The following is a 27,389-nucleotide window of genomic DNA, read 5'->3' as shown; positions in this document are numbered from 1 at the left end:
TTGCATATCATGTTTAATTTCCATGTCCTGCATCAAATTTGGTATCAGAGCCTAGGGTTCTTGTAAGGGAATGCATTGCATGTTTAGGGTTTAGTTTGTTTAGGTCTAATTTGCATCAAGTCTCATCATATGGGGTTGTTTAGGACCTATAACTCACAATAGGGGCTGCTGAATTTTTTGCTATCAGAAAATCCCCAAATTTCTTGGCTGAATTTTCTGTTAACAGGCTATTTTGGCAGTTAGGTTGCTGGAATTTTAGTAGCATTTTGTAATTTCCCTCATATAGTCCTATAGGATCATTTAGTCTCATTTAGGTGCATATAGTTGTGTTAGAGGGCCTTTGAGTTGAGTGAGTAGTATGCCCACACGTACTAGTCGCGGTTTTGATTTGCACCCTACACTAAACATGGAGCAATTGCAAGAATCGATTGACAACCTTACCCAACAATTTAGGTCTTTAGGTAAGCACTTGGAATAACGTATTGACCAGCGCCTTAAACAAATTAATGTACGCATTACCCAATTAGAGAGCTCTGCCCGGGCAAATCCCACCATTGGGGAAGATGCCCATTCTCAGGCAGGTGGTCAGGAAGATAGACCAAGGAATGGAAGTGGCGAAGGAATCGGTTATGAGCGCGCACCCGTGAGGGACATCAAGATCACTATGACCTCGATGCGCAACTCCTCAAGGGAGTTAGAGTAGATGCCCCCACGTTTGATGGCCACTTGGACCCTAAAGCTTTCCTAGATTGGTTAGCGGATATGGACCACTGTTTTGAATGGTATGACATGTCGGATGCTTGTCGAGTCCGATTCGCCAAGATGAAGCTTGTGGGCCAAGCAAAGAGGTTTTGGGCTACCGTAGAGTGAAAGAAAGAAAGGGCGAGGGAGCTCCCAATAGTCCATTGGGGAGAAATGAAAGAAACTCTTAAGGAAAAATACCTCTCTTTTTCTTACCATTTGAGGTTGGTTGAGGAATGACAGTCTCTTCAACAGGGTTCCATGAGTGTTGCTGAATACATTAAAAAGTTCGAAGAGTACTTGACCCGTCGTGAAGTTGATGAGAACCCCGTACTTACCCTTGCTCGATTTAAGATGGGCCTCCGTTCTGACATTTGGAGAGAGTTGTTAGCCAAGGACATATACACTCTTGAACAGATGTATCAGGTAGTGTTGGAGGTCGAGCAATACCTCAAAGCATCTGTGGGAAGGTGGTTTGAGTTTCGCGATTCTGGCGCTAAGGCCAACCCTTCTAGGGCCAAGCCTAGCACTGGATACCAAAACAAACCTTCTAGTAGCTCTCAGTCCAAGCCCAAAGATGATAAGGGTAAAGAGGTTGTCGGGTCTAGCTCTCGTAGAGGAGCAACTAGGTGTTTTAGGTGTCAGGGGTTTGGTCACTTTGCCTACCAGTGCGACATGAAAGAGGGCACCAAGGTGCTCCTTATTGATGGGCAAGTAGTAGTGCCCCTAGAAAGTGACGGTGAGGAGGAAGAGTATGAGCCAGCAGAAACCCCTAGTGATGAGGAAGAGGGAGCGTAAGAGTCTGCGACCCTGGTAGTTGTGCGTTGCGCATATGCTCAAGCAAAGAATACTGACGATTGGCACTGCAACACGATCTTCTATACCTATGCCAAGTGTGGGGATAAGAGTTGCAAGATGATCGTGGACAATGGTAGTTGTGCCAATGTGGCATCAACTGGTACGGTGAGCCATTTGGGCTTGAAGCTCGAAGCCCATCCTCAACCCTATAGAGTGTCTTGGGTTAATGAGACTTCCGTTCTAGTCTCGCACCGTTGTCTTGTCCCTATTTAGTTTGGATCATATAAAGACACTCTGGTGCGATGTTGTTCCCATGGATGTTAGCCATATCATTCTGGGTAAGCCCTGGCTCTATGACATGGATGTTACCATATTTGGTCGTTCAAATGTGTGTACATTCTGGTTTGAGGGTAAGAAAGTCAAACTAAATCCACTTCCACCCAAGAACACGACTGGAAAGGAATCCACCACACAGTGGTGTGGGCGGCTCAAAAGAAAGGAAGGAATCAAAGTCAAAGTCTAAGCCTCTCCATATTCTAAATGCCAAGGACTTTGAGCGAGAGACTGAGTCGGGCTCGGTAGTATACGCCCTAGTGGCTAGGGAGAGTGCACCAAAGGTTAGTGTAGAGTTACCCACTAAGGCTATTCCGGTAGTGGATGAATTTTGTGATGTCTTTCATGCAGATCTACCGGATGAGCTTCCCCCTATGAGGGACATACAACACGCCATTGATTGTCCCTGGGGCGACTCTACCAAATCTCCCTCCTTACAGAATGAACCCAAAGGAGCATGCGGAGTTGAAGAGGCACATTAATGAGCTCCTAGGAAAAGGTTTCATTTGAGAGAGCATGAGCCCGTGTGCCTTGCCCGCCCTTCTTATACCTAAGAAGGATGGCACACGTAGGATGTGTGTTGATAGTAGAGACATTAACAAAATCACAGTCAAGTATCGGTTTCCCATACCGTGTCTTGATGACATGTTGGATGTGATCGCCAATGCTACTATCTTCTCAAAAATTGACCTCAAAAGTGGTTTTCACCAAATCCGTGTATGCCCTGGTGATGAGTGGAAGATGGCCTTCAAGATGAAGGATGAGTTATACGAGTGGCTAGTTATGCCTTTTGGGCTGACTAATGCCCTAAGCACTTTTATGCATGTGATGACCCAAGTGTTGAGGCCCTTCATGGGGAAGTTCCTGGTCGTATACTTTGATGATATCTTGATTTATAGCATGACCAAGGAACAACACCTCAACCATTTGAGGCAGGTTTGTGGGATCCTTCGAGCCGAGAAATTGTACGCTAACCTAAAGAAGTGTGAGTTTTTGTTTAATAGTGTTATCTTCTTAGGTTTTGCTATGTCAGTTGAGGGCATATCGGCGGATCCCGAGAAGGTCAAAAGTCATTGTCAATTGGCCTGAACCCCGCAATATTCACAAGGTGTGCAACTTTCATGGCTTAGCCACCTTCTATAGGCGGTTCATTCGAGGCTTCAGTTCCATTATGGCTCCCATAACAAATTGCATAAAAAAAGGGAGAGTTTCAATGGACAAAGGCAACCTCGAAGGCCTTTAAGGAGATAAAGGTCAGGATGACCGAAGCTCCAGTCACGCGACTTCCAGATTTTTCGAAAGTTTTTCAAGTCGCATGTGACGTGTCAGGAGTTGGCATAGGAGAAGTACTTAGTCAGGAAGGGCACCCTGTTGCTTTTTTAGTGGGAAACTGAATGAAGCGAAACAAAAATATTTCACCTATGACAGAGAATTCTGTGGTAGTGCAATCACTGCGCCATTGGCATCATTACCTATTGCTGCAAGAATTCATCTTGTTTTCAGATCACGAGGCCTTCAAATATCTAAACTTTCAGAAGAAATTAAACTCTAGGCATGCCAAGTGGGTGCAATTCTTTCAAGAGTACACTTTTGTGCTTAAGCACAAGGCCGGTGTAGAGAATAAGCCTGTCGACGCGTTGAGTCGTCGAGTCGCGTTACTCAATTCCATGAGTGTCGAAGTCATGGGCCTCGAGCGCATCAAAGAAGATTATTCTGAGTGTCGAAATTCTGGAGTTGTGTATGCATCGCTGTTAGGGAGTCCGTCAGGAGCTAGCAGTGAGTATTTGATTCTAGACGGATATTTGTTTAGGAGTAACCACTTGTGCATACCTCGCACCTCCCTCCGTGATTTTCTTGTCTGGGAGTTACATTCATGAGGGGTCGCGGGTCATTTCGGTCGAGACAAGACCATTACCCTTGTGGAGGATAGGTTTTATTGGCCAAGCCTTAAGCGAGACGTGGCTAAAATTATAAGGCAATGTCGTACTTGTCAACTGACAAAGCAGAAAAAACAAAATATGGGATTATACACACCTTTGCTAGTTCCATTCATCCCTTGGCAGGACATCAGTATGGACTTCATGCTTGGACTCTCCAAGGCTATTCGGAAACACGATTCCATATTTGTTGTCGTGGACCGTTTTTCTAAAATGGATCACTTCATTCATTATTCTAAGACCTCCGAGGCATCTCATGTTGCCAAGTTGTTCTTTAATGAGGTCGTCAAACTGAATGGGTTACCCAAAACCATAGTGTCTGACCGTGACGTGCGATTCATGAGTTATTTTTAGAAGACACTATGACACATGATGAATACTAAGCTCCAATTTTCTTCTGCCTACCATCCTCAGACTGATGGTCAAACTGAGGTGGTCAATAGGAGCCTAGGGAATTTGCTCAGATGTTTAGTGAGGAAACACACTAGGACATGGGACGCCGTACTACCTATAGCTGAGTTTGTTTTTAATAGTTCTATCAATAGGTCCATAGGTTTAAGTCCTTTTGAAGTTGTTACTGGTTATAAACCTAGGAAACCTATGTACCTAGTCCCTACGTCACTGTCCCATAGGTCATCAGAGTCTGCAGAGTCTTTTGTGCATCACATTCATTCATTGCATCAAGAAATTAGGCGAAAGATCACTACTAGTAATGAACATTACAAACTTTTTGTAGACCAACATAAACGTTTCAAGTAATTCAATATTGGAGACTCTGTGATGGTCTGCATCAGGCCAGAGTGGTACCCCCAGGGAGCCGTTCGTAAATTATATGTGCGTAGCGCTGGACCATTCAAAATTATAAAACGAAACGGTCTCAATACGTATGTGGTAGATCTTCCACCTTCCATGGGCATTAGTTCCACATTTAGTGTGGAGGATCTAGTTGTTTTTCGGGGAACCCTTGATACATTGTCCAGCCTTTCGCCCCACCATCCTGATTCCCCAAACCTTTCCGTTGATCCATGGCTTCTTCCCGACCCTTCTTCCCAGCCTCTACCTCCCATACCTACCCTTCCCACACCCAAAGAAGAGATAGAGGATATCCTGGACCATCAAATAGTATCGACGTCGGACGACGGATTTCAAAAGTTCCTAATCAAGGGGAAGTCATGCTCAGCTTCAGTCAATACGTGGCTCACTGAGGAGGAGCTTTAGAGACTTGATCCTGACATCTTGGAGCGGTTCAGGAGTTTTGTTTCGCCAGTGGCGAAATTTGCACAGCCGGGGAGAGTTGATGGGGACATCACACGCACACACACTCCTCCCCTACGCATGTATGCAAGGAGGAAGAGGATCCCTCCGTCGATCTGGATCGATGACGACGTCCAGGGAGGTCCTCGTAGCTAGAGGACTGTGTTTTTGGTCCCTTGGAGTGGACCCGATCGTCATATGAATCCCACTATGAGTTCTTATGATCGTGGCCCACTATTCTAAATGATCTAGTACTTTGAGTTTTGGTTATTTTTTTTATTAGGAACATCATGGACGGTTTAGATTGCTTTGATTAGTTGTTAATTATAGTTACTTCATTTCTAAGTAATAGGTTGTGCACATGGTGCGAATTTTGGGCTATAGGGTTTTGTTATAAATAAGCACCCCTGGTAGGTTGTTTTTCTCATTGATGATTGAATAAAAAAAAATCTTATGTTTTACTTCTCTAAATTCTCTGAGTTGTGAAATCTTAATTGGGTGCGAAACCCTCCCTTTTTCGAAGGGCTAGCTACCGTGGTGCAAAGGCACACCCATCTCCCATCACCCCATCCCCTATCTTTCATAATCATCATCTCATACAACCTTGATGCTTCAAACCCACCCTTTTTTGGCAGCCGATCCATCTTCTCCTGCAAACTCGCAAAATCAGGCTTGCAGGCGGCTGAAACTTCGGCGGAGCACCGCGCACAGACCGATCGTCGGATCGTTGCGAAACTTGGGGGTTTTGTGGTCCACCCCTAGCCTACCGGCGCCAAGCTGGCCTTTTTCTAACTCGTGGGCCCCACACACGTGCGGGACACTACCAGCGCACGTGCGTCAGGTGGGTTCGCTGTCCACACGTGCGGAATCGGTTCCAGGTTCTTCCTTTCCTCTCCTTCACTCCTCCTTCACCTAATTTCCCTAACCCTAACCCTAGATTGTTTTAAATCCCTATTTCCATGCTCGTTTTTTTAAAAAACCCTAAGGTTTCCCAAATTGAAATCTATGAATCCCTGGGATTGAGGAATATTCGTATGCATATGTGGATGAATCTATTACCCTTTAATCATTGTTTGGTCTATAATTTTTAATCGATCCAGTCCTAACATGTGTAGGCTTGGACTCTTATAGATCCCTTATGTTGAATGCTTGACTTTATGTGGGATGTGGAGTTTTTGTGAGTGTTTCTAATTTAGTATGATCTTAAGCCTGAATTTTTGCATATCATGTTTAATTTCCATGTCCTTCATCACTCACACATGCATTCTAGTTTAGACCGTCCTGCATCACCATGCATCTTAGCATAATAATAAAAAACTGAACACTCCCATCGTAAAGTCCCAATCTCCTGATAAATATTGTAAATCCAAAACATTATTTTGATCGGCATACAATTCATGAGAAGTCAACAAAATCTCACGGGCAATAGATAATAAGAAAGGCCGTCACTGACTCTGATTCCCTAGAAATCATAAGCCAGGATATGATGAGTAGGTTATTTAATTTCCAATCTCCATAAGAAGGATCAGACATTGCAGGTTATGGTATACTACCATTTTGAAAACCTAACTTCTGTTTTTCTCCAGTGGGCCTAGATGGTCCTAACGAAGAGAGCCCAGGAGTGCATGGGGCGGTGGGCCTAGATGGTCTCTAAGAGGAAGGTCCACCTATGCTTGAAACCAACAATTGATTTGGGGATGGGCCCAAGATAGACTCAGGAGGCCTAATGAGTTCAGGCCTAGCAATGGTGTTAACAGTCATATTTCTGACCTTAACACCAGAAAGAGGTGTCGGAGATTGATGCAGCAGCTTCCGCTGATGAAGGAGACCTCATTGACGACATGCTGCAATTGATTCGTCCAATGAAGTCGGATGATTTGCTCCATTATGGCGAGGAACAGTGGCTTCTCTTCTGGCTCTAGCAGTCGTCAAATTTGTAGATTGCCGGTTTCCTTGGATTTTTGATGTGATCAGCTCTTGGGCCCTGCGGTTGATCTCTGGATCTATATTGATTGGAACTAGATACCCACAGCATGCTTCAATTGCAGCTGCAACCATGGAAACTTGATCTTCTCAACTAGCATTTCGAAAGATTTTGGCTTCAAAGCAGAGGGGTGGTATCTTGAAGGAGAAGTTTATTACTAGTGATGATTGAATCTTTCAACACCGAAGAAGGGATAAGAGATCCATTGCCTTCCTGGATAGTAGTTGCAAGAAAGCAAAGTCTTTCCTCATTGGAAGAGTCCATGAACAGAGTGGAGCTTATTATAGCACATTGTCCATCCACGCGTAGTAGAAGAACCAAAGGAATTCCTTCTCTTACGCATTCCTTCATCCAGTCAGACGTTATGGGTGTCATGAAGGAACACTAGGAGAGGAGGCAAAAAGAAATGGGAGAATGAGGAAGGGAAGACTGGTGGAACAAGTGTGTAGCTGGAAACAATGGATATGTTGCCGGAGGTGAGGAGGCAAGAAAGAAATGGGGATTGCTTATGATTTTGTAGACTCACTTCTGTTAAGCAATTCTAAACATCCCATCCATGGATAAAAAAAATAAAAAAATAAAAAAATAAAATAAAATAAAATAAAAGAAGAAGGATGGCTATAGAAAAAAAGGCCAAATCAAGGATGGATTGGATCATTTGGGTCATTGTGCTTTTTGCAATCTCGCCTATGAAATGCTTGTTGGACCAAATAAATGGTCTAGATACCTGGATTGAACCGTATAAGTTTCCAATGCAATAAACGGTCTAAATACTATAAGTTCTAACGCTAGAAGCACTGGAGCATTTCTCAAAGTTAAAAAATGGCATATAATAATTCTTAATAAAAAAATACAGCAAAAACATTAAGAAAATGGTAAAAAAAAAATGAAAGGGATGAAAATAACTAGATTTATACCATACGTGCATAAATGTATGTTCAAATTACTAACAAAAAGTACATCCCCAAAGATATTTTAAAAAATGAAAATTTTATATCAATAGTAATTATTACCATCCAGCCCAAAAAATAGACTGAAAGTGCAAAAGATTTGGAATTAATAACATAGATGCTAGATATCTGCATCGATTGAAGATTCACTATCGTATAGCCAAGTACAACCATATCGTACCCATATTAGCTCGATACAATACGCGATATAGGTTTTTATCGGCCCACATAAAAATAATTGGTCCATAGCCTTATATCAGCTGGTATAGCACATATCGGCACCGATAAGGGAGTCACATATTGGTCTGAACTAATACACATATATGAGTGTACTTCTGAATTTTTGTTTTCATTTCTTCCCATCTTCTTCCGGTTATTCAACTCTTGGATGCCATAAGGGCATTTAGCCCGTTTTCGACCATATCCTACCCATTTATTATCATCAAAACGCAGGACCGTAGATTTGATGAATCGTAGCTTGGGTGCACATTTTGAGAAAAATTGGAAAATTAGGTTAAAAATCTTCTTTTCTTTTTTTTTTTTTTTTGTTTTTTCTTTTTTTTTTGGTTTTTTTTTTTTAAAAAAAAAGTACTTGCCAAGCTTATGTCATCTCAACATAATATGACCAACTCATGTTTGGTTTGTGTTTGATTTGGTTAATTTTTCCGATTTTCACCATTTCTTCATAATTTTCACTGATTTTTTTTTTCTTCTTTTCAAATGTTTCTTAAATTGGCAGTCCAAATCATCTATGGGAAAATGAGCCTAGTTGACAATTTGAGACATCTAATGATTGGGTCTCATCATGTGTTGCTTATCATTTTCAAGAATCACTTTGATCAAAGATCCCAACCATCTAATTTGAGAATTGGAAAATAGAAGGCCATAAAAACAATAAAATAAAATTAAAAAATTTAAATTTTTTTAAAAAAATAAAAATAAAAATTCCTACTTATGGATAGATAATACTATCTAACCAATGTGATTTTCAAACTATAACTGATGATGATATGTATGTTGAATCTAATAGTCCAGATAGCCTTCTAACTTATAGTGCTCTGAGAACACTTGATATCTAAAATTATAAAACTTATGTTAAAATTAAGCATAACTGCAATGTGCCTGAGGAGCATGGTGAGTTGGGGATCACATTAGCTCCCACCAGCTAAAGACAATGGGAAGGAATCTATAAGCATTTTAGAATTTGAAATTTTCAAGTCCACTTTGAAATTCATTTTAAGACAGGCAATCGTCAGATAGTGGGAGATGTGCAAATGGACTCTTCATGCATGTTGAGCACACACATTTTTTTTACCCTTTAAAATTGAGTAAAACAAGTTAAAAACATTTTAGCGATCAAATTACTAAATAGGAAATATATGGCAGTATCCATACTTGATGACCTATGGTTCTCACTAAAGTTATGGCCCCTGATAGAGTGGAATGGCAAAATAGGATTCATGTTGCCAACCCTAATTATTTGGCATTAGAGATTTAAATATTGGTATCGATGCATGTATCACATCCTTGGTATACAAAAACATATCGGTATCGCATGGGAAATACATCTATCAGGGAATGTATCATTGTTTTTGGTAAATATTGGGAAATTAATTGAATTTTTCAATGAAGCTTCAAGGGATGTCTTTTTTTTTAAAAGAATATTACACACTTAAGAGTTCAAAAGATCACAAAAAGCAAGTGTACATAACAAGTTTCCCTTATAGGGTACTAACCTATATGCTATGGTATAGAAGTGGTGCAATTATATCCAAAATATGTTCATTGAATGTATATAGTATTTGTATTATTCCCATAATATACTAGCACGTTGAACATATTAATTAGTTGCACTAAATCTATCCTACAATGTAAGGTGCATATATATATATATATAAAATTATTTTTATATTTCTAAAAAATTCAATGTATCTTTGAAAATAAATAAATGAGTATGGTTGATATTAAGATCAACATTCACTTATTGACACAAATTTTAGGAACAAATTTTGGTTGGTCAATGTAATTTCTTTTTTAAAAAGTATTTTTTGGTTAAATGTTTTATTAAAAAATTTTCATCAATCTGAAAATCAACCTACAAGCATCCTCACATGTTTTTACATGCTCTAATTGCAAGTTAAATGGGTGAAATCGGAGAAATTTCAGATTTTGCCAAAAGTCTCCCATTTTTCTAAAAATAAAAAATCGGAGGTAAAAAACCATGATTGAGAATGCAATATCATGGATTACTAAGTGTTCCACCGATTTGAAGCAATTTAAAGGGGAAAAAAAAAAAAAAACCAACTCACCAATTGGGTTCATGACCAATCTTTGCTCTACGATCTCAATTTCCCCACCTAATCCTCATTTCTTGCAAAATAATTCAAAGGGACTGGTCAAAATCCTCTTAGAAATGTAACCCCAGAGGGAGGGAGGGAGGGAGTTTCTTTTCTTTCTTTTTTCTTTTTTCCCCACGAAGTGATTGTTTCTATCTATATCGCATGTATCGATAGCATCAGGGACTTTTATACTGCGATATATTGGACCATACAGGGGACTTTTACAACTCTCCTAGTTTTGTATTGGTGGCATGAGATACTGCGCGCAACGGCTTTGAAGCTAGTTGGCCTTTCTGATAGATTCATAGTCTATAATTAGATAGAAGTACATTGAATTAGCCAGATCGTCTAAAGCATGAACAGAATCACCTTTGTCTTGAAGGCCTAGCGAGTTAAGCAAGTTCCTTCTTTTATGGTCAAAGGCCATATTGATGGTTAAATCACTTGTTGGGATAAGGCTTAGATGATGATGATATGGCAGTATCTTTGTACCCTAATATTTGGGGTTGGGCGAATTTGACACTTGCACCTATACTTGACACCTAGACCCAGGTATCATAGTAGGGAACTTTAATAAAAATCTAGATTGATAAAATTTGTCTAGTATTTATTCTAGTTCTTGCCAATGGTCCTCCATGTAATCTCACCTATTGGCTTCACATCCACTTGCAGCCATGATTCTTGCAAAATTTGGTTCTTTCTAAGCATGGTGCAACAGATGTTCCCAAAGGATGTACTCATTCTTTGTTCATATTCTTCAAGAATTAGCCTTGATAAAAACCAATTCCTATTGTCATATCCCACAGGTCAGATGGGATGAAGACATTGTGAGTGCACAACAAGAAAGAGTTTCTCCATGGGAGATAGAGCCATCCGTTTCTTTACCAGCTTTTAGCGTTCCATGTGGCCCACGGTTGAAGAAATTACGGGCAAGTTTGAATTCTACCTCAGCAGATGCCCCTATTTCTGGTAGGGATCATTTCGTTAGTGGCCAGGTTGTCATATTTCTCCTTTTCTTTTCATTATTTTATTTTCTTTATTATGTGGATCTTGCCATTCCCAGTTGGAGCAGGCGAAGGAAGTTATTTCGACTTTGGGGAATCTATGAAGTCCTCTAAGGTCTTGCAAGGTCAAGAAAATGTAAGTTCCAGATCACCTTACAATGGCGTTTATCAAACAAACCAACATCTCAAGATGTGGAATCCAGCATATGGAAGGATTGGATCGTCATGCATGTTGGAGACCTGCATTAACAATGAGTCTTTGCTGGTGCAATCTGCTGCTCATAGTAATAGTATAGGCTTTGGGGGATCAAAGAGATTCCAGAAGGTCTTGCAAGGTCAAGAAATATTCAGTTTTCCATTCCTTGGTAGAATAACCGAGTTCAATCATAATGCTTGGGAGAAAAGCAGTCTTCGTTGCAGTATATTTAATGTGTCACAGAGGCCCAATTTATACCCATATGTATCAGAGGGCACATATCCATACTTGAGAAATCATTTGAATACCATGCCAGTCAATGAATTACATGGAGCAAACTGTGTTCCTCCGATGCAACCATTAATGGCCGATCTCCCTAGAGATGGAGGAGTTACCAATCTGTCCTGTGCCTGGACTACTGATGATTTGAGGGCTGATGAAGGTGACCACTACCTTGGTACCCAGGAACCAACAAATGTTCAGAACCCACTAGTTGCTGCAATGACTCAAGAGAGAAATTGGAGGAATGCCCATGATGAAACTAAAACTGGCTGTAAACTCTTTGGGTTTTCCTTGACAGGGGAAAATCCTGTTCCAGACATGCAGGTTGGCTCTGATCAGAGGAGTTGCACTAAGGTAATCTGAAATAACACAGTTTTCTTTCATCTTTTCACTGCAATACCATATCCTAAATGATGTGGGTGCAGGTTCATAAGCAAGGGATCTTGGTTGGGAGAGCAATTGACCTCTCAAAACTACATGGATATGATGATCTGATGATTGAACTGGAGAGGCTATTTAATATGGAAGGCTTGCTATGCGACCCTGAGAAAGGATGGCAGGTTGTTTACACGGACAGCGAACATGATATGATGCTCGTCGGAGATGATCCTTGGCAGTGAGTATCTATCTCTAAAGAGGTATCATACAATGCTCAAGTCCAAAATGTAGGCAGTTGGTATGGGTATTAATGTTGTACAAAGTGAGGCTCAGTTCTTTAAAGAAATGACATTTTGGGACCCATTGCAGACCATGTCCCCAAAATCTCCAAGACTGCAAAATCATAAGGCTTCAATTGGTGGCCCAGGTTAGATGGCTACAAAAGAAAATACAGCAATGATCTACATTCAACTGAAAAAAAGGAAGGCCAGAGACTCGGTGGATAGGATCCTTTCCATTAAAAGGGAGATTTTTGGTGCATGGAGAAGCATATTGGGGCCAATCATATCAACATTACTGAACCATGGGCTCACGTGTACAAATTTAAAGCCCAAGTAGACTGTAGGAATTCGCAGGTTGAGCATTGTATTATAATCCGAAACGAACCATGCTTCTTTTCTTGATGTAGTTTCTCTAATCAGGCTCTCACCTGTGAGCAAGTTACTGTAATGTGACAGCATGACTGAATTGGTCATATATTATCTGGTGGTTTCTCTCATGGTTCCTTCTGTTGATTCATCTACATGTTCACCAGCTCCTAGCCATCATGTTGGCATTGCTTCTTTTGCAGTGAATTTTGTGAAATTGTTAGCAAGATCCTCATATACTCAAATGAAGAAGTGGAGAAGATGACTGTTGGAATGATCAGCGATGAATCTCAAAGCTGCCTTGAAGAAGCACCGGTGGTCATTGACCTCCCAAAATCGTCATCAGTTGGACCCTAGGATTCTTCTCCAACAGAAATGAGAAGTTAAAATTCTATTGTTGTTATGGTGATTAAATATTACATCCTGTATCGACTTGAAGTGGTTTTCGACTTCCCTTCTTAGAGATGGACCATGGGTGTATTGGTTTCGCAATGAATTGGATTGACTATTATAATTTCATGAACTATTGTATGGGGGGTTTATATCCATCTGACCTTGGAAATTTCTCTCGTGAAATAAATACAGGATTTCCATAATTTGTGCAGATGGTTACAACTTTTATTTATTTATTTATTTATTTTCTCAGTAGACAGGTACATCTTTTCAGGTTTTGGTAGCCCCCCATGCATATTTGCAATGGAGCTTACATGCCGACTTGGCAAGCATGTGGAACATCCAGGTACAATTCCTCCATAAGATGACCATTGATGAATGGGGCTGGTAGGCTCTACTCTATATGAAAAGATTTGCTGCTTTAAGCTGAATTGCCCATGGTCCCCATTCTGCGGCCCGTCTTTTGCATATTATCATCTTCATGGCGTGGATCAATTGATTTGCCACTCTTATTTTCAACATACTTTCTAAGTTATCATGAGCACCATGTAAAGGTGCAAGCTGGGCTAGCGAACTTCATGGTTTTAAATGTTTTGTATTCTCTATACTGCCAGTACTGCCAGCGATGGTAGGTTAGTAGGTGAAAGATGGTAGCTGACCCATTGCATCTGGAGGAAAAGTATCACTAATAGGTGATGGGAAAGTAGGCTAAGATAGTTTGGTCATATGCCCCTAGTACTGCACCATATCTGAGTGAGTGAGTTGAAGGCTCTAAAAGTGTAATGGGAAGCCTCAAAAGGACGTGGGTGTAGGTAGCAAGAAAAGATTTGTGGACCTGTGGTTTAACTAAGGATATGCTCTTTGATAGAGTTGAATGCTAGAACACTATTGTATTGTGTGTCCGATTAGTTGGGTAAGCCTTAGTAATGAGCTTGTTTATGCATTTCCATATCACATTTATAAATGTGGTTTATTCATATCCATCTTTCCAAGATTTGAAAGAAATACCTTTTATACATAGCATTATTTTTTATTGAAAAACTAATTTTAAACAGCATGTTACTAACAATGGTTTTGATGAATTATCTATCGGCACATGTTTTGATATTTTCTAGATATTTTATTTGACAATGGTTTAATTCAAATTCTAGAAAGCAAAACCTTAGGTTGTTGCAACCCGAATTCAGAAACTGGAAATGTTAACTCCTGAATCCGGCTCTTTTTTGTTTTTTTTCGTAATGTTGTTATACCCTGAGTTCCACAAGCGGGCTCACCAAATTCTCGAACTCCAAACTTAATTTGCAACAGTAAAGCATTTCCAATTTTTCATTATCATGCCTCATATTTGGTAAATGGGCTCACAAAATTCTCGAGCTCTTAAGTCAGGTTTGTGACTAGGGAATTTTATTTTATTTTTGTTTGTTTTTGTTTCTTCTGAGATATTTTAACGTAAGGTATTAATCTACTCTAATATAAACAAATTTCAACAACCCACGTAATTCTCAAGCACATCAAAATCCAAAAAAAATATAATCATCCATCCAAATATTAGTCTCAAAATTTTAAAAGCTATGAGCAAAATAAAAAATAAAAAATAACAGACTAAGCATCAAGTGGTCCTAACAGGCTTAATAGTACCTTTCTAAAAAAATGAGAGAAAACGTTGAGCTTCACAAGCTCAGTGGGTATACCATATAGAAAATGAATAGGGGTATAAAACAGATAAATAACTAAGCATGTTATCATTTGTGAGCATGTTATAACAAGTAGGGAATATAACTAGCATACAATGTGGTCGTGATAGTAGTGCATGGTTTTGCAGGTCGTAGAGTTTAGAACAAAGAACTTTTATCCAAGTTAGTCCCGTAGATTTGGATAGTGTGTTTCAAGGTAGTAAAATTCTAATATTAGGTTAGTTCCAATACTTAAGTCAAATTTTAGCTACTATGAATAAGCACATAATAATCTAGTTGCACATCTACCAGCCTGAGTGAGTAGTATATGAATGGATGCAACGTTCAAATGCATACTTTAGTGTCCTTTGTGTAAGGCAGCTCTGAACAGTTTCTCATTTCCTTACATAAATTTCAATCATTCCATACAAATACAACCCAATCTCTTTTGCACAAGTATGGGATGCATTTTCAAAGGATCAAATATGGGTGTCAACCCCTTCTCCATCTGGTCCTCAACTTGACAATGGGAGAGCCAAATTTGTTTTACCCTACCCAGCGTTAGCAGTCAGAATAAAACATCTCCACCCTCATCCTTGACCCAACACAAGATAGTAGGTAGGCTCATTACATCTCTTCCCTTTCTAGTCTCGACAATGTAAATGGACTCTTGCACCTAACATACTGTTCTCACCCCCACCTAACCTACAACAAAAGAGGGCCCAGCTAGTACCAACCTAAATGGGTTCCTTAGAGGATAAGCATCTTCAAATATGGGATCTATCCCCAATGTGACAACTGTGCACAATTCTCATTCTTCTTGACAATATCATACAAGCTAGCCATCCTCGGGCCTCAACACAAACCATTCAACCATTTCATCTAACCGGCCATCACTAGGCCACCATATATATCATCCTGCCAATATGATGTAACACCATTTCCATATATGGGTGTTCATGGAGTCAAGTCATACAAGCTGTGCAAGTATATTGTCATTCACATATTAGGAATAAAAACTAGGTCCATAGGTCTAGTTTTACCTTACTAGCCCTTTGTCATTTCCTTAAAGAATGGAATCAAAGGACCCTTTATCACCTTCTATCCTTCCAATTAATACCTCAAATAGAATTTTAATTTACACATTATGAGCGCTTCAAAGCATAAGTCTAAGCGTTCATGTGTGACACTTTTTCCAATCTGATAATGTCACATTCCAATATTCATGGGCCCACTTGGGCCTCCCACAAAAGTAGCCTATTAGGCCAATGATTTGTCTCTGTCACTTACCCCTTGGGCTCCTCTTTTTTTTTTTTTTTTTTTCCAGCTTTCAATGGGCTTGCCTAAGGCTCAAGCCCATATTCAAGGATTATTCCTGCAGTACCCAAGGTGTATAAATTTGGCTTACAAGCACATTGCATTTATCTTATTACTTAACATGTTACAAGTATTATCATCCAAGACCACAACACACCCAATCATTCATCTGGGTGGTCCACACGGTCGGTGTGGTCCATAATCATGGATTTGAACATTCATAGCATCATAGGATTGTGTTCCACTAAGTGTGAGCCCATGGTTATCAAAGATAAAAGTGATGGTCCCTTGAACCGTCAAAAGAATAATATTATACATTACCAATGGGTTGAATAGAATCATAAAATCAAACCATCACTCATCATCATGTAACCACATCCACACATAATAAACAATATAATACACAAGTTGAAATGGGCCCCATGTTTAAACAACACACGAATCAGATGGCCCACATATTAAGAGATATTTGTATTCCACGTAGCCCACACATTAGCCTATGATTTTGGTCCTTTTGGGCCTTGAAATGGCTCCGTGTTTGGGCTCATATGGGCTTCATCATAAGACCTACCATGCTGCCCAAGAGTACATGCATTGAGGTGGGTCACATGGGCTGTCAAAACCATTGCACACAATGTACATACAATGCATATACTAAGGTGGGGTCCACCACGCTGTCACAGTAGTGTGACTCACTTGAGATTTGTATCTGTTTCATTTTTGGGTTCCCATTAGACTCACATGTTGACCAAACAGCATGGCCCACATATGTTTTGAATCAAGATGTATTTGTATGTGTTTTTCTTCTACCAAGTTCATATGATCACATCTAATTTTAATCCATTTTGGGGCTTGCCTTACCCTCGCATGGTGCCCACTTCTGGCTGTGGGTTACTTTTTCCTAGTACTCCTATGTGGCCTACACATCCCACCTAGAAGATCCCACACACCACAATTACATGGCCCACTATCTTCTTCAAAAAAACAGCTACTTGTAAATAAATACCGAAACAGTTATACCAGATTTTTTCTAAGCCCATTTTGGCAGATAATTTCTGTTCACATGGAGCCTACTTTCATATGGAGGCTTGAAAACGCATAAAATGGGGCTTGCTAAAGAGATGTATGTACAATTTTTGGTACATCGTCCAAAATGAGTTATTGAAATTTCTGCGCAACATTTTCTGCTAAACTATTACTGGCCCAATTTTAGGTGATATAAATGATCATTCTTACTATTTTGTGTACTATAAGTTCCAAGTGGTGGGATCTACTAATATTACACGTGAGACCCACAGTTTGTTGCCCAAAATGGGTTCCACACAAGTTTGCATGTGGTTAATACTGCTAAACTATTGCTGGCCCTATTTTGGGGCTTACTTGCAAATCGTGTGTGGCCCATTTTGGCTGTAAAAAAAAAAAAAAAAATGGTTCTTCCCACAGAAGTATGTGAAGTATACAAGACCCAAGTGGTGGAACGTGCGACAAGCATGTGTGGGACCTGGCATAGGTGTTCAAAGTAAGCCAAAGATAAAATAAAATAAGCAATATAGACATGCAGTTTTAGTGTTTTCATCATTTTGGTTATTGATTGTCAACGGCGTGGGGCTCGTATTTGGCGAGAGGACATGACCTTCTGGTAGCCCTATATATGAGCTTCAAAACCCCTATGGGGAGCCCCACTGAAGATGTGTGTGGAATTTACGGTGCAAAGCCCAATATGGGTACTTGTAAAAACTGCACAGTTTTTCCCGCACAACACTAGCCTCTTTTTGGACTTTGTTTTCTGACCATGTGAGGCCTACTTTGGGTGGTGCATACGATCATTCCTAATTTTCCTCATGTGGACTACGAACCCCTAGTGTTGGTTCCCCTAAAGTATGTTTGTGGGGCCCACCACAAAGGCCCAAATTTAGGGTTTGACCCAAAAAACATGACTTTCTTGCAACTATCACTAAGCCATTTTTGGGCAACCATTATGGGTCCATGTGGGCCTCATTTCTTAATAGAAATGGACCCCACCTTAGGCCAGATCCTAGGGTGCATTTACCCCGAAAATAAGCAACATGTTCGGCTTAAAAACATCTAAAAACGGAGCCCCTAAATCTGTCCCAAAGATGGATTACAAAAGATCTTGTTGGAGACCTATATTAGGGCAAGACTAAGTACCAAGGTGGGCCTTCCTTTGATCGACATGGTAGGCTGCACTCATGCGATCTGAGCCCCAAGAATGGGCTTCAAACTTATTGAGAAAAAACAGAAGAAAAGGAAAGAAAAGGAAATGGGAAGATGGGAGAGTATACCCTCTCCTTAAAGAGCTACGGACTTCTTGCTCCTTTACTCCAAAATCTGTACTCCATCTCTGCTCTCTTCTCTAACACCTAAGACAAAAAAAAAAATCTGAAAAGTTCTAAGGTCTTACTTGGAATTCTTCTTATGTAAGGAGTGTGAGTAAAAATCCTTATCGGCACTTTGGTGGATTTTTATTAGATGGTGTTGGGTGAGTGAATTAGTGACATGGCCAAGGGGCTAGCATACATTGGCCCATAGTGAGGTGGCTTAGCATGCATTGGCTCATTTGAAAGGTGTTGTAAGAGAGGAAGAGCGGTTGTGAGTAGAATGTTTAAATGACATTTTGTTGGATTTTGATGGGAGAAGGGATGAGTTATGTGGCCAAATCCTACACATGCATTGGCTAAGGTGGAGGTGGTGTAAGAGAAGTGGTAGGAAATAATCTGTTCTAAGAGGAGTGGGATGGGTAATGATTAATTTAAAAGACTAAGTAGGAGAGAGAATGAGTGAAAGTTGTAGAGAAAGGGTGATGTGGAAAGTGTAAGTATGTAGAAGTGTGAGCCCTCAAGATCTGACGGTCTACACGATATGAAACCTTCACAAAGTCGAAGATAAACGGTCCAGATCCAGCAAACCGCCTATCTACTACTGAAGTAGATGGGTCTAATCACCCCTCTAATTCTACGGTATAGATGGTCTCGGATTACAATCTATAGCTTAGATCGTCCCAAGGACAAGCTAAATGGACAAATTTCTATATACCACTATTCCTCTTTTTATTCTCGTTATTCTTTATTATGTTTTCACGAGAGAACCTTATCCTATTTATAGGAAAGGATAGGGAGTTTGGATGAGACAAAAAATTAATTGGTCTTATCCCTATCTCCTCTTTTTAAATCTAAATTCAAACTTGAATTTGAAATCCATCTGCTAACGGAAGAGGCTAGAAGAGACCTAAACTCATGAGACCCACCCACTAGTGATTACCCACCAGTGGGCTTCACTGGCCTATGTCTAACATCTCCCACTCAATCACATTGTGGGATAGACACAAAAAATTTGTCCATCTAACTCGCCTAATAATAATCAAAACTAAACATCATAATTAAAAGAATCAGAGGTGTGGGACCAGCTGAATCACTGTAATCTTCTCACAAGTGTTAAAGTACTAAGTGGCCACCTAACTAGTACTCAATAACCCAAGCTTTGCAATGCTTGTCCTAATCTGCATGACCGCACCGAATAGAGTTAATTACCAATATTGATTACTTGGCTAACATACGCACTTATCTAACTTATCGAATTATTCTGAAAACTCAATTTTTTTCACAAACTTCGACTAAAATCAATTTAAAGCAATACTTATATATATACTTTTAAGAAAGAATATTGTTTACAAAAGTCTAATAAAAAACAACTCGATACTGCCGGCGGATAAATCTTCAAGTGTAAATTTTTTGTTCTAAAAACTTGGTATAGGTGTCACGGGATCTTCCCCACGCAGATGTGTAATTCGGAATCAATCAAGCTACTTTCCTAGCATAACTGAGTCTGGCCAATCGAGGACCTTTTGTCATAGTACACAAAAGTAGTGACGCTCAATCTTATCCTTTTATACACAAGAAGATAGTAGCTAAGGATACAAAGAGTCATCTATGAGACTGACTACTCGCACATTGCAATGATTATATCGAATCAAAGCAATCTGTAGGTAAAAGGTTCTAGCACGTGGCTACGATTCATGTTGTAAAGTAGACAATACTAGGTATATGTCGGGTCTACAATATGCAGGTTATTCTACATGAGCTATAACTCATCTCATAACAACACAACCTGATTATTAATTCGGGTCATAACATTCATCGCATGAAAAAGAATGATGCGATTATGTTATTCGACTTGATCAGTCTCATCTTCAATCTTTTAAGATTGTAGGTGGATACGACTCACTCATATCCTTATCCTTTATTATTCACAATAAAGAGAAGTCTATACCTTAGTGTATAAACATCGCCCCAAATGTACCTCTCTTATACATTCAAGGTTGGTCAACCCGTGCGAGTGGGTGACCAGCTTGCCGACAAAAAATAGAAATCTTACATGATCTCATGGTAAATGTTGATGATGTACTTACCTAGTTAATATAAATACTCAATACCGAATACATGGAATGTGTTATTCATTAATGAAAGATCAAAGATACTAGATAATATCTGGTCTGGTGCAAAGCATAACATACATTAAGCTCTCTATTGCGCTTGCATAAGATACTGAGGATATGGTCAATTTCTCAGCTTCAGTTTGAGGACACGATTTCTGTCTAACTTAGTAGTTTTATCCATAAGGGTTTCAACAGCTTTTGAATTTTTCATCCTGAACCACTGTAAGATCTTTTGTATATAAGTGGCTTCAGACAAGCCTAAAAATCTCTTAGGGCGATCCCTAATAATTTTTACACCAAGAATAAAGTTGGCTTCACCGAGAACTTTCATCTCAAAGTTCGAGAATAGCCAATCATTAATCAATATCAACAATTGCATTACCAGCTAGCGGGATATCATCTACATATAGAGATAGTATAAGAAAAGATCCTCCAGACTGTTTCATGTATACACAATGATTTTCTTTACTCATTGTGAATCCAAAAGTAGTGATGGCTAAGTAGAACCTTATGTACCATTGTCTTGAAGATTGCTTCAGCCCGTAGATAGATTTCAACAATTTGCAGATTTTCTTTGAATGCTTTTTGTTCATATAACTCATGGGTTGTTGCATGTATATCTCTTCATCCAAGTCACCATTTAAGAATGCGGTTTTTACATCAATCTAATATAACTCTAAATTTAAACTTGCGACAATGGACAAGATCATTTGGATTGAGGAAAACTTTGCAATAGGTGAAAAAGTCTTCTCATAATCAATGCCTTCTTTTTGTATGAAACCTTTAACAACTAATCGTGCTTTGTACTTGTCCACTGTACCATCTGTCTTTCTTTTTATCTTTAGTACTAACTTATTACCTATTGCTTTGCGATTGAAAGGCAGATCTACAAGTTCCCAGACTTTATTCTTATCCATGGAAGAGATCTCTTCGTCCACAGCAGTCATCCAATCGGTCGAGTTAGAAGATAATAATCAACCACAACACAAGAGAATGTTTGCCCCTCAATATCGAAGTATCTTCGGGGAATCAATCCTCTTTTGCTTTGACGTAACTCAGGAGCCTGCTGAGATGTTCTCCCATTGTCCTGACGAACTATAGGAGCATCATCATTTTAAGAAGCAGAACTCCCACTTTTTGAGATACATTGGGTATTTTAAAAAGTTCTATCAAAACATTTTGCCTCATTCAGCTGGGATATCTATCTTCGACGAAAGTCACGTCACGAGATTCTATCTAAATCCACCGTTTATGGTCCTCATAAACTAGAACGTATCCCTTTGAATGCATAGGGTACCTTGTGAATACGCATTTAATGGTTTTAGTATCAACTTTACCTCTATGCGAAGTAGGTAGCAAAACATATCCTAAAGATCACTAAGGGCGTAGGTTTGTTAAAGAAGGAATCTTCCCAGACTACATCTCATATGGGGTCTTAGGAATGGATTTGGATGGGACTCTATTAAAGAAGTAGACGGTTGTTAGCAGTGCGTCTCCCTAGAATGTAGTAGAGAGATTGGCTTATGCCATCATCGATCTAACCATGTCCAATAGTGTTATCTCCTTCTCTTTGCAACACCATTTTGTTGTGAAGTGTAAGCCATTGTGTACTGTCAAACAATGTCAACATTTTCACACTATGATTTAAACGTTTTAGATGTATACTTACCACCTCTATCAGATCGAAGGATTTTAATCTTTTTTTCAAGTTGATTTTTCACCTCAGCTTTATGTTTAAGAAAACAATCAAAAGCCTTAGATTTGTGTGAGATGAGATACACATATCCATAGCACGAGTAATCGTCAATGAAAGTGACAAAGTATTGACATCCATTTTTGACATGTACATTGAAGGGTCCACAGATATCTGAATGGATTATCTCTAATGGGCCCTTGGACTTAGTCACTTTAGGAAATGGTTTCTTCGAAGTCTTCTCCAACACACAATGTTCACAAAATGAAAAATCAACTTTGGATAAGGAATCTAACAGACCAAAACGTACTAGTCATGTCAGACGATCCTTTTCGATGTGACCTAACCTCACGTGCCATTTTAGAGATTCAAATACTACAATTTCATTCGACATAGTAGATAAAGCAAGGGGTGCATTATCACTATCTATGTCCAGAATAAATAAATCTAAAATTAAATTTTCTAATGCAAGTATGAGGTTATTTAGTCTTAAAGAAACTCATATCCCAGAAAAATGAATATTAAAACCTTCAAATAATAACCTAGAAACAGAAATTAAATTCTAACGCATACTTAGTGCATAAAAAGTATCACGGAGGATTATTATTCGCCCTATGCATGTACAAAGATGATAAACGCCAATCTCTAGTACGTCTTCAACATCATTATTTCTCATACACACCTTGTAACTTCCCTTAGCTATAGGTCAGAATTCCTCGAGTCCTTGACAATTTCATGTCACGTGTTTTGTTGCACCTGAATCCAAAATTCACTCATTAAATATAGTATCAAGAGAAAAGATTTTAGAACAAACGCCCACATACAAAGTATTTAGTAACCTAGAAATTACCGTCTTTTTATGAGCACATTGCCGGGCATAATGGCCGAAATTTCTACAAATGAAGCAGATTATATTAGTCTTTTTCTGCTTCTTCTTTTCATTCCCCTTCTTAAAATTTGGAGGAGGTATTGTGGACTTCTGTTCTTGGTCATTCTTTTTCATCTTCTTGCGAGCTTTAAACTGTTTCTTGTTAGCTTTCCATTTATGGGTTTCTGCTACAAAGGCCTTAGACGAACTTGACTGAATTGTATTCATTTCAACCTCTCATACCAAATGGCTACAAAAGTCTCTGAACATATTGATAGAATCAGTGTGGCTCAAAATTCTTTTGATTGGGGGCCAAAATTTGGGTAAGGAATGGTGCATTGTTATTATCTTTTGATTTTCAGTCAATTTGCACCCAACATTCGTAAGGGCACCCATCATCTGGTCCATCTTACGAATATGATCTTTGATGGAGCAGCTGACTGGCATCCTATAGTCCTGGAATTCTAATTTCATTGTCCAAACTTTTACATCTGACTTCTGCGCAAAGCTTTTATTAGTGTTTCCCAAATTCCTTTAGCGGTGTCATGCACTTCATACGTTGGTATGAGTTCTTTGTGCATAGTGCCAATTAGGATATTATGAGCAGAACGGTTCTGTTTACACCACTTATTGTAGCGGTTCGTTGCAGTCCCATGTTCTCCTAAATTTCCATTTTCAACCAATATAGGTTCTTCTTGAACCTCATCGAATGTATGCGATATGTTGTCCTCATTCAGAAAGCTTTACACCGTGCGGGACCAATTTTCATAGTTGTTATCATCGAATTATTGTCATTTGAGCTGTTCAGCGATTAATGCTTTGGTGGCCATCTCTACATTGCATAAAGTATCACTACTTAGTTATGATCTAAGATAGTGACACTTATCATTAGCATTTCTATGTGTTATTCAAATTTTCAAGGTATAAAAGTATTTAATACATTTTAACGAGATCTGAAAGTCCACATACCCGAATGGGCGGTGTAAATCAATCAAGTTCTCTTTTTAAAGATGAAATTGATGTTTTTATAAGAATATGTATAACGTGTAACCTTCCATTATAGGTTGCATGCATCATTTGGTGGAGGAGAATTAACTCCCACTCAGGTTATGCACAACCTTTATATTTAGGAAGCATTCTAGCACTAAGTTTTCTATTTTTCAATGAAAAATGGGTTTAGATCTAATCACATTAAGCCTAATTAGATCACACATATAAACATTATCATCAGATTTTTTAAAAAAAAATAGAAAGTGCTTAAAAATATAAAGAGAGTTCTATGATCACCAGTGATCATGTCCATTAGCGATGGATCCGATCATTATCGTTAATGATCATTGTTGATGATGGATCCTATTATCAACATTGATCATCATGGTTGATGATCATTTCGATCTCTAGATCACTACTTCTCAAAGCAGATTTTATCTACACCATCCATTCGTTTTGCTAGCTCATTATAGTCATGAGCCCAAGATTGAAGCGTATCAAAAACTTGAGTGGACCAACATTGACATGGGCCCATTTAATGGGGACAACCTGGATGGTGGGACACCATCTTATGATTTGATCTGTTAGGATTTTTATTTCCAGATCATCATGGTAGGGTGCATCTGTTGGAGGGTTTGGATGTTGTACACATGCACAATCTACACCCGTTTTTATCTCTAGCAGGGAATTACAAGGTTTCTAATCCAGACCACTGGTCTATTGTGTCCCACAGTGAATGGACATGGACACGTGCCTCCAATGATGGAAACATTCTAATATTTTTGTGTTACTGATAAACGGTCTAAATTTGAAAATACAATAACTGTTCACATTCAACGGAAAAGGGTCTGAATCCTGATAGTTAGATACTGAGCATTCTCACAAATGCACCATCAGCGGTTGGACTTTACAAGATAGATGGGCCCACATGTCATAGCACATATACACGGGCCTAAAACACCCACGTTCCTTGGGGCCACAATGTTGGGGAAATGGATTGGGTGGTGACCCTAATGCCACCATTACGCTGTGATACCCATCGTGATGTGTTTGTCTTATATCCACAATGGGGGTAATTGCATCCACCGTTTAAAACTTTATAGGGCCCACCGTAATGTTTATTTGCCATCATGTTGATAAGCTCATAAAGACCCAGATGATGGCGAAGTATGATGATTAATACGCAACCACTCAGAAATTGTACATGTGGCACACATGGGCTCATGATCCAAAAAGTAGTGGGCCATTCCTTTCATGTGTTGTGGCCCAAAACGTGGCAAACTTTTTTCACAAGATCCTAACCATCGGATCAGAGATCTTTCATGTATGCATGGTCCACCTGATGAGGGGATTAGAGATCTTTCATGTACGCATGGCCCACCTGATGAGGTGACCACCCTGATTTGTTCGCATCCTGATGGACGATTTAGATCTGGCCCACAAGAAGTAGCCTCGTTGGCCCAAAAATGAGAAAAGGAAAATGACATTACATCTCCTAATCTTAATATGTAGACCCCAGAGCACACATTATAATGTAGCACATTTTTCACCCGAAGAACAAAACAACATAATGTTACACGTGTCAAAACCAGAGGGTGGCAAAAGCAGCACACTGTAACACGTGTCAAAAACCCAAAAGAAGAGATCACCCAATGCATGAAGGCCACAGCCACAGTAGTGAGGGAGATGCAATAGAGGTTGCATTGATGGAAAATTCTTCAATGCTCTCAAAGGACTTAATATTATAATGCTCCTAGTTGCATTGGGTCATTTGGACAGTCCATCTGATTAATTTGAATTTACAATTCAATCAAAAATCATTTCATGTACTACAATACAAAAAAAATAAAAAATAAAAAAATAAATCATAAACAACAATCCATGAGGATCCTGGCATATCCATGGATCAAATGATCTAACCATTAATTACTAAATGTATTGATCAGATGGTTAACTCTGTTAGATCAGAAAATTGTTTGAATGGTAGCCCAAGAGCAAGAATCCAATCCATAGCAGATTTTCTAAAAGGAATTCTTACTTTTTAAAAAATGGATCACTTACCTTTCGTGATGAAAATATTAAATCGGAGATCCGCCATTGAGTTGCTCTGAGTATGCAGAAGTGTGAGCCCTCAAGATCTAACGATATACACGATATGGAACCTTCACAAAGCCGAAGATGAATGGTCCAGATCCAGCGGAACACCTATTCACTACTAGAGCAGATGGGTCTAATTACCCCTCTGATTCTACGGTATAGATGGCCCCGGATTACAATCTATGGCTTATATCGTCCCAAGGACAAGCTAAACAGACAAATTTCTATATACCACTATTCCTCTTTTTACTCTCGTTATTCCTTAATGTGTTTTCATGAGAGAGCTTTATCCTATTTATAAAAAATGATGGGGAGTTTGGATGAGGCCAGAAATTATTTGGTCTTATCCCTATCTCCTCTTTTTAAATCCAAATTCAAACTTGAATTTGAAATCTATCTGCTAACAGAAGAGGCTGAAAGAGGCCTAAACTCGTGGGACCCACCCACTAGTGATTGCCCACCAGTGGGCCCCACTGGCCTATGTCTAACAGAAAGTCCCTTGATGATGTTTGAAGGTGCATGGTGATGTGTAAAGGTTCATGGTGATGTGAAAAGATGAAGTCAAAGTGATATAGGACGGTCTAAACTAAAATGCATATGTGAGCACAGAAATTATCCAGCGAAATAAACTAAGCAAATCAATTAAAATATTCAATATTCCATATCATAGTAAAGATAATAACAAAGGAAACATATAATGGTTGCAGACCATCATCACAATCTTGTGGTATCATATTCAAATCATGCGTGGATTGGATCCGGCGAGGGATGGGACCTTCCGATCTTACATGATTTCAAGCCAACAGTCAATACAGCTTCTCTAGTACAGGAAATCAAAGGATTTCTCGAATAGGGATGACTGAAAAATCTGAGAGAGGGTTGGGATCAATTTTCAGATTTTTAGGGTCAATAGCAATCAAAGAATACTGGGCATAGAAAGAGAAGAAGAATGTTGAAGGGCTAGAAATAGAATTTAGAAGAAAACAAAAGATTAGGAGAAGAGAAGAAATTACCACAAAGAGAAAGGGGAAGGAGGCACCAAGCTTTCATTGAACAAAGATT

General features: G+C 39.2%; 1 protein-coding gene across 4 annotated transcripts in view; it reads left to right on the top strand.

The window, feature by feature from the left end:
- Positions 1–13,439, top strand: part of LOC131253273 (auxin response factor 4) — a 115,441-nt gene extending 102,002 nt beyond the window's left edge. The window contains exons 9-13 of one of the 4 annotated variants that reach the window (XM_058254225.1): positions 11,143–11,305; positions 11,400–11,675; positions 12,117–12,172; positions 12,244–12,434; positions 13,047–13,439. In XM_058254225.1, coding sequence (XP_058110208.1) covers positions 11,143–11,305; positions 11,400–11,675; positions 12,117–12,172; positions 12,244–12,434; positions 13,047–13,200 — 840 coding nt within the window. In that variant the 3' untranslated portion in view covers positions 13,201–13,439. Of the gene's footprint in view, positions 1–11,142; positions 11,306–11,399; positions 12,173–12,243; positions 12,457–13,010 lie in introns of all 4 variants that reach the window. The other 3 variants (XM_058254222.1, XM_058254224.1, XM_058254223.1) reach the window with 3 other exon arrangements.
- The last annotated feature ends 13,950 nt before the right edge of the window (positions 13,440–27,389 follow it).

The sequence above is a fragment of the Magnolia sinica genome, chromosome 8 (assembly GCF_029962835.1).
Source record: "Magnolia sinica isolate HGM2019 chromosome 8, MsV1, whole genome shotgun sequence".
Classification (NCBI taxonomy): domain Eukaryota; kingdom Viridiplantae; phylum Streptophyta; class Magnoliopsida; order Magnoliales; family Magnoliaceae; genus Magnolia; species Magnolia sinica.
This window is presented reverse-complemented; position numbering and strand designations above follow the sequence as displayed.